At 46.5% G+C, this 12174-nt stretch overlaps 1 protein-coding gene across 3 annotated transcripts in view; it reads right to left on the bottom strand.

Annotated features, from left to right (window-relative positions):
• RNF38 (ring finger protein 38) overlaps positions 1-7669 on the bottom strand; it is a 129011-nt gene extending 121342 nt beyond the window's left edge. For all 3 annotated transcript variants that reach the window (XM_045780786.2, XM_045780787.2, XM_045780788.2), the window contains exon 1: positions 7351-7669. In XM_045780786.2, coding sequence (XP_045636742.2) covers positions 7351-7603 — 253 coding nt within the window. In that variant the 5' untranslated portion in view covers positions 7604-7669. The remainder of the gene's footprint in view (positions 1-7350) is intronic.
• Positions 7670-12174: the final 4505 nt, after the last annotated feature.

Here is a 12174-nt window from a genome sequence, read left to right as displayed (position 1 = left end):
TCCATGCTAATCATGACAACAAAAAGGATCTTTTCCCCTCACCTTGCATAAAAGACAACTTGAGTCCACTATGCTAAAGTCTAAAGATAACCTCTGTAGTCAACTGTTCAGTAGACTTCTAAAAAAAAAAAAAAAAAAGAGTCTGTTTAAGACATTAATCAGAGTAATATACTAATAGCATAGTAAGAAAAAAGTTTTCACTAAGAGATTACCAATAGAGCTTGGAAGCACATCATGACATAGGATGGTTGATATAAAAGTCTGATATTAAGTACATAACCCCACGCTGATTTTCTTCTTGTAGTGGTAGGAGAAAATTAGCTTCCCAAAAATGTCAGTCATGGCTTACTTTTAGAAATAAACAAAAAAAGCTGGATTAGTAAGAGCACCCCCTGGATAGTAAGTAAGATATGTATTTGGCTTTCTTGGGCAATCAATCATTCTGGCAACATAAACATAAAGCAAAGCAGACTGAGATTTCTACATACCTTCTTCTAAAGTAATTTCCAGTTACAATTTTAGACTAAAAAAAAAAAACCTAAAAAAAAAAGGTCAGGCTGTCTTAATCTTTTTAAAGTTTCAAGTATCTTGCAAGTATTAGAATTTAAAAATCTGAAATGTATTCAATTAAACACATTTCCACCAGCATTACCAACAACGCTCCATTATCCATGTTGGTACTGTCTCCAGATGATTTTTAATCCCCGCCTGACTTCTCCCTACCAACAAGAACTTGGATACCATCTTTACCCTGCCTGCCCCCATTACTTGGTTGTGCTTGGGGAATTATAATTACAGTGATCCCGCCTTTAGAACATCCTCAGAGCACAAAGCCTCTTTGTATGATTGGGGATGAGGGGGGCGCCTTCCAGGCTCCACAGCAAAGGGTGGGTGGTGGCAACACAGGCAGCAGAGAAGAAAGAGGAGCTGGAGCCGCTATGATGGCCCTCAAGTCTGGCTCAATACTGTTCAAGGGGTTTTACTTAAGGGTGCCCAGTCAAAAGGTTCCGTAAAGCCTCTGCACCTTCACACGTGGGGAGATCACCTGACAGATGTGTAGACCACCACCAAAGCCAAAAGACCAGGGAGAAGAAGGAAGCACAGGCCAAGGCGCAGTCTTCTGGGCAGTTCTCAGCACCTGAGGTAATGAAGTCTCCGACAAGGAAGGCCCCCACCCCCATGTACTAGTGGTTAGTACTGGGATTACGGCACCCAGTAGGTGCTCAAATACGTACTCAGGCAGCAACAAAAATCAATGTAGGAAGACAAATGTAGTAAAACCATTTTTAAATAAGACAGCCTAAATGCCAAACGAAAAATACTTTTGTTAATTATGAGAGTCTCCACTCCTTTTTTTTTTTTTTAAGATTTTATTTATTTATTCGACAGAAATAGAGACAGCCAGTGAGAGAGGGAACACAAGTAGGGGGAGTGGGAGAGGAAGAAGCAGGCTCATAGCGGAGGAGCCTGATGTGGGGCTCGATCCCATAACGCCGGGATCACGCCCTGAGCCGAAGGCAGACGCTTAACCACTGTGCCACCCAGGCGCGCCAAGAGTCTCCACTCCTATTTACAAAAGCAATTACAAAATGGATACTTGTTTTTACTTTTAGCCTAGCCTCCCACCTCAGCCTAGCCTTCAAAACTGCTCACTTTCCAGCTCCATGACAATAGAACAGGTTTCAACTGCAGATCAGTAAGCACCATCTTCAGACACCGAAATCAAGGTGCTGAAGTAGAACGGATACAGTCAGGTAACTCTCAACTCAAAGAACATCCCAAAAGCGCTATGAAATGTCCTACTATTTAATTGCTTGCTATTCTCTTTTCCATGCATGTATTTCTTCCTCTTACCACTTCTTGCCTCTGCTTTTTCTTTCAACAGGGTCAAATTACTGTATTTATCAAAACTCACAATCTCTCCCTTATTTCTACACATAATCACAAAAGCAGACAATACAGTGATAGCTCTGCGTATCAAGACTGCAGGGAACTACTGAAAAACTCCAGTATAATCCCATCATTCTCCTCCTCCACCTGCCCAACATCACTCCAGTTAACTGTTTAAAGCAGTCCCTAAACATAGCACCAATATTCATTTAAACAGAACTGGAAAGAAAACAAACGGCTTTGGGTAAGGCCCATAGGTGAGAACTGTTTATTTTCCTCGTGTGGGCAAAAGACTATTTTTGTTAAACATTTTTCGTTTTAAAAACATTTTTTTACTCCTTCAAGACAGCAGCAAAAGCACAATGGAACTCTGCAACCGTCACCCTCGATCATGTTTAAAAATAATAATAAAAAAGACAACAGAAACCACTTCAAATGTACCTCTCCCTTGAGCCAGCAGAACAGCACTCTTCCATGACAACTGTTCTAAAAAACACACTGCCATTATTTGCAAAAGCAGCAGGAAGTCCAGTCTTGTCCTTGGTTCAGCACTACCCCCTCCTCTCTCTTCAAGAAAAAATAAAACAGCAGGAAGCGTAAACAACCACTTAATGAAAAATACAAATGGGTAAATATTTTCAAAATTGGCTAAAAAGCCTCAGGTCTTAAGAAATTCAGGAACGCTAGTGTAGAGGAGTAGGGAGACAAATCATTGTATTTTCCCCTCAAAGTGAGCACTGCAAGAATGCAAGAGCCAATGTGGTACATAGCTACTTTCTCTTCTTCAATTACCAGACGCTTTTGTCTTTTTAATATTTCTCTCATTTTGTCTTTTCGTAAATAATGGTATTTTCAAAATTGTGCATATTTCTCCAGCTCCATAACAAATTTTACAATTTTAAGCTGAAATCTTGGTTCAACTGAGCATGGTGATGAAAAGCCAAGGGTACTGCTTGTGTTCCCTCTCTCCCGGGTTGTCTCTCTCTCTGTCAAATAAATAAATAAAATATAAAGAAAGAAACAAAGAAAGCAAGCAAGCCAGCCAGCCAGCCAGCCAGCCAGCCAGGGGTAGGTTCCTTCCATTGAAAAGTTCACATGTAGAAAATTCTCCTAAGTCAAGGCCCAAAACTGACCTGCCCTCTTCACAGAGTCCATAACTATGGATGGCACAGTTAGTTACACATGGACCAACAAAGCTGCCATGGAGCCTTCCAAAGTTCCAAGGCCATGCTAGTTCATGAGGTACCTCTGTGAGAATTAGAAAAGGGTGTCCCCTCCCTGAGTTCCACACGAAACACATTTTTTTTAAGACTTATTTATTCATTTGAGAGACAGGGAGGAAAGGAGAGCGAGCGCACGGCAAGAAGGGGCAGAGGGAAAGGGAGAGAGAATCCTAAGCAGACTCCACACAGCGTGGAGACTGACGCAGGGATCGATCTCACAATCCTGAGATCACCACCTGAGCCCAAACCAAGAGTCGGACACTCAACCGACTGAGCCACCCAGGCACCTCTACAAAATGCTCATTTGATAAAACAGAGCACAAATGAATTTCCACTTCCAGTCACCACCCAAAACAGGTGACCTCATGTTGGGCACAATCTATACAACCTAACACAGCAGCCCTGCAAAAAAGTATACCTGGAGAAACACTGCACTTCCAAAGTAGGGTTCCAGAAAGAAGAACTTTCCCAAAGACAAACAGGCATTTCACAAATTTCATTACCAGAAATTCTCACATTTGTGAATATAAATTCATTCCTAAACATATTAGGACTACAGCAAAAAGGGTCTGGCAGAGAACTAAAACTAGCAAATTTGGGAGAAAAAAAATTCTTCCATCTTGAGGGGGGTAAGCAGTTGTTATCTGAGACCCTCATCTTTGACTGTAGGTTCAAACAGCTGAAAATTAAATGCATGTCATATACTAAAGCACTAAAACAATCACTATCATCTGTAGAAAAAGGCACAATCACATACATTTACTGTTGGGGGGAGGTTTCATTTCTCCAAATTTGCTGGTTTTCCTTTTGTTAGCCCCTTTTTTTGCTCCTATCCTAATTATAAAATTCCATATTGTGACACAAGTGGTTAAAGTTTGTAAAACCTGATAAACAGCCCTGGTGGGCAGTGGGCCCCTCAGCTACCTGCATGAAAATAAGAGGAATAGACAACCACATTATAAAGGGCTTAACACTCAATAGCTTCCAACCCTATCATTCTTTTATGCCCTACAAAAGAGCTAAGTATCACATGGGCCCAAATTAGCCCTAGTCATGCAGGAGCGGCAAGAGAAGGTAGCCTAGGGCAAAGCTGAGATGGAGTACAGCCCAGAGTCAGGAGCCCAAGGCAGTGGCTCTCAAATTTTAGTGGGCATCAGAACCGACTGGGGAGCTTTTTCAGAATCAGATTTCTGGGTCCCTTCCTATATCATGTAAGTCTGAACATCCTGGGCCACTTATATTTTGACAAAGCTCAAACTGCTGACCTAGGTCCACCAGAAAGTTTAGAAAGACTGAGAAATACTCCATGCCTATCAGCAGTTCCAAAATAAAAATCATCCAGCACAATACACCAGGCTTTGCAGGTCAGAAAGGGGTGAGAAAGGATCACTAGGCTACATGCCTGACAGGCTGTGCTGGACAAGAGTCTGCAGCAAGAATTTCATTATTATGAGACAAAAATCCTGCACTCTATAAACAAGAAAATTTTTTGCGTGTGAGAAATATTTCAAACATCTGAAAAACATTTAAAATAAGATATTGAATATCTCTGACCCTACACCCAAAATAAGCAAATCCTAATTTGCAATTATCTGATTCAGATTTCTTAGTAACAGAATATTTGAGGGGCGCCTGGGTGGCATAGTGGTTAAGTGTCTGCCTTCGGCTCGGGGCGTGATCCCGGCGTTATGGGATCGAGCCCCACATCAGGCTCTTCCGCTATGAGCCTGCTTCTTCCTCTCCCACTCCCCCTGCTTGTGTTCCCTCTCTCACTGGCTGTCTCTATTTCTGTCGAATAAATAAATAAAATCTTAAAAAAAAAAAAAAGAATATTTGATATTATTAAAGCCCTCGGTGTCCCCCTGTCCAATCCCATTCCTCCTCTTCTGTTCCCAGAGATAATCTCTACTCTGCATTTGGTGTTAGTTGTTACCATGCATGTTTTTATATTACTACTATATATGGACATAGCCACAAACAATATTATTTTGCATGTTTTCAAATTTTATACAAGTGGAAACATTTTGTAAGAATTCTGTAACTTATTCCCTCACCCCATATTATGTTTGTGAGATTCAATCATTTTAATGCATGTGGCTATAGTTTATTTTTCAGTGTGATAAGACTCAATTGTGTGGGACTATCTAACAATTTATGCATTTCCTTTGGTGGTGGACATTTAAGCTGCAATGAACATGCTTATACTTCTATCATACTTCTTTTCTTGGACACCTGTACTAGGATTTCTTAGAGCCAGAAACGGACATTTCGGGTAAGTAGGTATATTAGCTCTCCAATAAGACATCACTCACTCTCCAAGGGGGTTGTATCCATTTACATTCCCACTAGCAGGAAATAAACGTTGATTTCCCCACAAGCTCACTAACACTTGGTTATCACAGCATTTAAATTTTGCCAATCTGATGGGTGTGAAATGGCACCTCACTGCTATTTCCATTTGCATTTCCCTGATTAAAATCTTTGACCAGTAAATTTTCATGCTTTCATACATATTTGTCAAATAGGCGTTTCTCGGTTTTTTAAGAAACACCTAAACTATCTTGTCTAAATCAGGGCAGTTCTTCCACAGCACCCATCCAACAGCCACCACAGCTGGAAAGCTGAAGTGCAGGAGGGCAGCAAGAAAACAGCTGACTTAAACAAGGAAATCATTTCGGACAAAGGGCCCTAATTAATGCATTTGCTAATTAGTCTTCCCCTTCCCTCTTTTGTCAAGCCTTACTTCCAAGACAATACTGCGGGCCAGCAGCCTTAGAACTGGAGAGAGAATGGGGGTGGGGAATGCAAAGGCTAAAACATTTATATAAAAGTACAACTGTCTTTACGAAGAAAATGAAGTGATTGTTGCAGACCAATACCTATTACTCAACCTTGTAAGATACCATCCACCTCTAACAGACTCCTTTCAAACTCATCACCCTTGGCTCGGTCTTTGAAACATACCAACTTTTCTCAGGACTAGACACTGCCCCCTCCCCTCAGCAACCCTTTCATCTCCCTTCCCCCACAATGACTAAATATCTTCTTTCCCCCCATTCTACAGCTTTTCCAGCGCTACAGGGCCCTCTTCATTGCGCTCTCTCTCTCCCTCTCCAGAACTCCCAAGTGCTCCCCTCCTTCCCTTTCCAAGATGCATCCACAGTCAAAAGCACCCACTCAAGCACCCACCCCAAAGAAAAATGGGAGTCCCATACAGTATATGGCCCTGCATAACATGCCAGGCAGGCGGGTGACTTGTCCCAGTCCTCCCCACTTCCTTCCCCCTTCACGCCTGGGGATAGCTATTCTCTAGTTCTCCATGGGTGACAGATGCAGACCACCTGGGAAAAAACTCATTCGGCCTTCTACAGCAGAAATGTTTTTACTAGGGCCTTATACGCACTTCTGTTTGGGGAACGAACGAAACTTGGACCATTTTATGAAAACAGACACCTTAGGGGTGTCTCCACAAAAGCGGGAAGGCCTCCCTCCTATTAATTTCAGCTGGACTAGTTTAGTCCGGGCAGTGGTGGGCAAGGCGGCCTGGCAGAGACCAAATGGTCCCCACGATGAGAAGTTTCCGAACGAACCCTGCCCCATTCACTCAAGAAAGCCCTCTCCCACAGAGTACACCCCCCACATGACTCTCTCCCCGAGGCTCCCCAAATCGGCTCCCCAGGGTACCACCAAGTCCCCAAAGAGGCCCCTGCTCCTCCGTCCCACCCCGCAAGAGATCCTATTTCCTAAACCTACCTAAAAAGCGTTGGGTGGGCGTGTCTGAGAGCAGGGCCTAGCGCCCCCTCCTCCGAATCAATGTCTCTCGGGTCTCGGGGGCTAGCGGCTCTTCCTCCTCCCAGCCCCCTACTCTGGGCCCGCGGCGGCCCAGGGTGTCCCTGGGTCCCAGCCAAGCTACGACTCTCACCGGCTACGTGACCTTGGGCAAGTCACTTCCCCCTGTACGCCTCGGTTTCCTCCTCCGCCGAGCGGAGACTTAGAGAGGTCCTGCCCTGCCCACCCTAGGGGAGGGGGCTAGCCACCGGGTGGGAAAACGCTTTGTGAGCCTCTCGGCGCGACGGGGACGCAGGGCTCACAGGGGCTCCAGGGCCGGACAAAGCTGACCCGGACAACGCTCCACCCCCTCCGCGGGGCCGGCCGGCTGGACCGTACGCCTTTGGGCCCCCCACCCCCGAAACCAACCCACGCCCCTCCCCACCCGGCCCGTTCCCGGACCCCGTACCTGCTCCCGGCGCTCGGCCGCAGGCGCCGCCACCCTGGGCGCCCGCCCGGAGAGGCCCGTGGCCCGAAGGGCTGAGGCGGCCGGCAGCGGCAGGCTCGGGCCGGGGCGGCGGCGGTGGGGGGCGCGGGCGGCGCAGGGGCCCGAGCTCGGCGGCGCCCGGCCTGGGAGACGACGACTGAGGCTGGAAGTGCGCGGCGGCCGCAGCTGCTGAGGCGGCGGCGGCGGCGACCGCGGCGGCGGCGCTTCCGCTCATGGCGGGGCCGCGGACAGCGGCTCCGACTGCGACTTGACTCCGGCGGGCGGGCGCTGGCTGGGCCCCGGCCGGCGGCAGCGGTGGCTGTGGCGGCGACGGAGGCGGCTCCCGGAGGGGGAGGAGGCGGAGCCGGGAAGCAGCGGCGGCGGCGGCGGCGGCGGAGGGGGCGGGACGCGGAGGGGGCGGAGACGCTGCGCCGCTGCCGCCAATGGGCGGCCGGCTTTTCAGCCGCGGCTCCCGGCAGGGCAGGCAGCGCCGTAGGGCATCCTCTGCCGCGGCCGCTCGCGGAGGCGGGGAGACTAAGGGCCGCCCGAGGGAGAGCCCAGCTCCGGGGGCGGCCCCGCCCCCGGTCCGCCTCCCGGGCACAGACTTGGGCCTCCCGGGCCGGGCCTCGCGCCACCCAGGCCCGGCTGCGCCTGGGGCTCAGCTGCACGGCTGCCTCCGGCGCCAGTGTTTGCGCCCGCGAGTTTGCCAGGGGCTCGGCCGGTTAGCTGCGGCTCTCCGGCTCGCCCGCCCGCCGGCCTCCCAGTGCACGGCTGGTGCCGCCTCGGCCTCCCTCCTTCTGTTCCCCACACTATAGCCAGTCTCCTCTCCTTCCCTCTTTTGGCTGTTTGCTCAAAGTTTTTCTCTTTCAGACACTTAGGAAAGAAACTCTCTCCCCTTCTCGAGCTGTGTGCCAGTGATAAATCAACGGACCCAGAGAGGATAGTAGAGGCAGAAACGAAAGAGATGGAGGGAGATGAGCTGCCTTCTCTGAATTTAGAGACCCATCTTGAATTATGAGCAAAAGCCAGCCTGGCTGGGCCCTGGCCCCTTTCCCTGTCCTCCGACTTTCTCTTCCTCTTTCTAAACGCCCTGTTGTTAAAATACTTACGGAAAACCATCTAACCCAGCTGGGCCTAGTCTCAAAAGAGGGAGAGGCCGGGAGGTGAGGAAAGGCTTTTGAGCTGTGCTGACGGTGTTCTAAGAAGAGTTCTGCAGATCGTGACCCCCTTGGCGGCCCTCCTCTCCTTGGATGGGATATCGGTTACTGAACCTATTTCTTTTTCGCGTTTTTCTGACTCATCTCAAAGCCATAGAGAAGCAGAATAAAATTCAACCATGTGCAGGGAGTGCTGTTAAGTACAGCCTTGTGGGTGAGGGTGCAGCTAAACTGCTGACTAGATCTTTTCAATAAGGCATTATCCTCAGCCTTTCCCCACATGCAGCCACCAACCGGGAACTGAGCAGAGAGACAACAAGTTACAAGTTGACAAGGCACAGTGCTACAGTGCTAGGCTGGCCCCATGAGAGAGAAGTGTGGATGAATTTTTGGCAACCGACATTTTAAATTTCACTTTGACAATCACTAGGTACATGATCTTTCCGTCATCAGCAATGCCAGGCCCTGGGGATGCAATGATATAGTCCCAGAAGATACAGTCCCAGATTTCAAAGAGTTGACAAGTCTCTTTGGAGGATGGTGAAATTCTTAGAAGTTAAGAGCTTAAGGATGACTAGGAATTTACCAGGTGAAACACGCTGGGGAAGGGACAGGGAAGACTTTAAGAATGTAATTGGTCAGGGGCGCCTGGGTAGCTCCGTCGGTTAGGTGTCCGACTTTTGATCTCAGCTCAGGTCTTGATCTCAGGGTCCTAGTATTTCCTGAATCCCATCCTTCACTTTCTCATGGCATGTAACAAACATTACTACTTGGGGCTTCAGTCCCAATCCAATGCCTTCTGTAGAATGCCCATGAACTATGGCATTCTTCTCTCCTTTAATAGGTCTCAGCAGCCTTAAACAAAATCATGCCTATTTCCACCCCAATGCCCAAATCCCAGTTTCTACTCTTAAAACTCCAATTTGGTCAAATGCCTTTCCCACCAGCCCTAGAAGAAAAGGGGCAGGAGAGCAGTTTAATACAGTAACCAAAAGACTCCACTGAGGCTGCCTTTCAGGCCAGGAAGAAACAAGAGAGAGGGCCAGATCAGACCCTTGGCCACCTCACCTTGCCAGTTAAGGGGTGCAAAAGAAAGAATGGACCACAGGGACACCTAGGCGGCTCAGTTTCTTAAGCGTCTGACTTCAGCTCAGAAGATGGGGCACCTGGGTGGCTCAGTCATTAAGCATCGCCTTCAGCTCAGGTCATGATCTGGGATCGAACCCCGTGTCCAGCTCCCTGCTCAGTGGGAAGCCTGCTTCTCTGTCTCCCACTCCCCCTGCTTGTGTTCCCTCTCTCACTGTCTCTCTGTCAAATAAATAAATAAAATATTTAAAAAATAAATAAGTGGAGAGAAAAGACCAGACTGGAGAGTTAAGAGAAGACCAGGAGAACTTGAAGAGTCTTGAATGTCACGTTGAGGCATTTGAACTTAACCCAAGTTACTGAAGGGAGCTATTGAAAGATTTAGTGAGAGAATAAAATAATCTGATTGGATTTTGGAAAGACTCTGGCTACTGTTTAGAAAATGGATGGGAGGGGAGCAAGAAGAGAAGCAATAAACCCAGCTAAGAAGCTATTAGGCAAGCGACCAAAGTGACCCAGACTGAGGCAGAGACAGTAGGAATACAGATGTATTAAGATGGTAGAATCATCATGACATAGCTGTTGAGGAAGTTGAGAGAGAACCAAGGATGAGAAAGAGTTTTGGTTTGGGCAACTGGGTGATAGTAGTGCCATTCTTGAAGGTAGGGTATACCTGGTGAGGAACAGAGAACTGCAATCCCAGTCACATCAGTTTGTCGCGGTGATCCTCACTTTCCTCATCCACATAAGGCAGAAGGGCTGAGGCAGTTGGACAAGAGTCACTGCTATACAGTTACTAATGTCTTTCTGAGATTGGGATCTAGAGATTTGCAAAGGAGAGGCAAGATAACAGAATTGCCCATTTCATTTTTTGTTTCTATTTTTTTTTTATTGTGGTAAAATATACATGATAGATCTTACCATTTTAGCCGTTTTCAAGTATACAATTCAGTGGCATTAAGTACTGTCTTATCTTGGGCTGCCGTAACAAAATACTATAGGCTGGTGGCTTAAACAACAGAAATTTATTTTCTCACAGTTCCGGAGACTGGAAGTCCAAGATCAAGATGTCAGTACGGTCAGTTTCCGCTAAGAGCTCTCTTTCTGGCTTGTAGATGGCTGATTTCTCACTGTGCCTTCACATGGTGGGGGGAGAGAGAGAGAGCAAATTTTCTGGGGTCTCTTCTTATAAGGGCACTGATTTCAACTTGAGGGTTCCATCTTCCTGACCTCAAAACCCAATTATCTCCCAAAGGCCCCATCTCCAAATATTATCACATTGAGGATTAGGACTTTGATATATGAATTTGAATGGGACACAATTCAGTCTACAGCAACCACATTCACAAAGTTATTCAACTATCATCACTATCCATTGCCAGAACTTTTCATCAACCCAAACAGAAACTCTGTACTTCTTAATCAATAACCTTTCCATTCTCTTCCCTGCCAGTCCCTGCTACCTCTATTGTACTTTCTGTCTCTATGAATTTGCCTATTCTAGGTACCTCATACAAATGGAATCATACAATATTTGTCCTTTTGTGTCTGGCTTATTTCACTTACCATACTGTTTTCAAGGTTCAACCATGTTGTAGCATGTATCAGAATTTCATTCCTTTTTAAAGTGGAGGAATATTCCATTATATATATAAAATTTTGTTTATCCATTCATTCATCAATCATTTATGTTGCTTCCAACTTTTGGCTATTGCTATTGTGAATAATATTGCTATGAACATTGGTATACAAGTATCTGAGTCCCTGCTTTCAGTTCTTTTGAATTCCACGTAGGAGGAGAATTGCTGCATCATATGGTAATTTTATACTTAACTTTCTGAGGAACCCACCAAACTGGTTTCCACAGTGGTTGCACCATTTTACATTCCCACCAGCAATGTACGGAGGTTCCAATTTCTTCACATCGTCACCAACACTTGTCATTTTCCTTTTTTTTTTTTTAATATCAGCCATCTACTGGGTCTGAAGTGGTATCTCATTGTGGGTTTTTTTTTTAAAGATTTTATTTATTTATTCGACAAAGATAGAGACAGCCAGCGAGAGAGGGAACACAAGCAGGGGAAGTGGGAGAGGAAGAAGCAGGCTCATAGTGGAGGAGCCTGATGTGGGGCTCGATCCCATAACGCCGGGATCACGCCCTGAGCCGAAGGCAGACGCTTAATCGCTATGCCACCCAGGCGCCCCTCATTGTGGTTTTGATTTTCGTTTCTCATTTCACTTTTAAGCCCAGCACTTCTATTGTTTGTATTTGTCTTCCAGCATGCTTTGCAGGTGGTGTCTTGCTTTGTCTTTTGGTTTGTTTGTTTATTTGTTTTTCCTAGAGGGGGAGTGAATAGAGGAGGGAGATGATAAGAAAACACCGAAAGAGTTACTTCCAGAAAAATTGTAATACACAACAATAAACTTTTAATAGCATGTAAAACCAAAAGAAGAGCCAGATAGTCTCGGCTACATCACAGAATAACACTCGGCAGCCTTAGCAACTGAAGGACTCCAGATACAGTAGAACTCAATGACTGTTGTAACCATGCCCAGCAAAGGC

This window comes from Ursus americanus, chromosome 18 (assembly GCF_024610735.1).
Source record: "Ursus americanus isolate L20-20 chromosome 18, mUrsAme1.1.p, whole genome shotgun sequence".
NCBI lineage: Eukaryota > Metazoa > Chordata > Mammalia > Carnivora > Ursidae > Ursus > Ursus americanus.
Note: the sequence above shows the minus strand (reverse complement) of the source record. Positions and strands in the feature narration are given on the sequence as shown.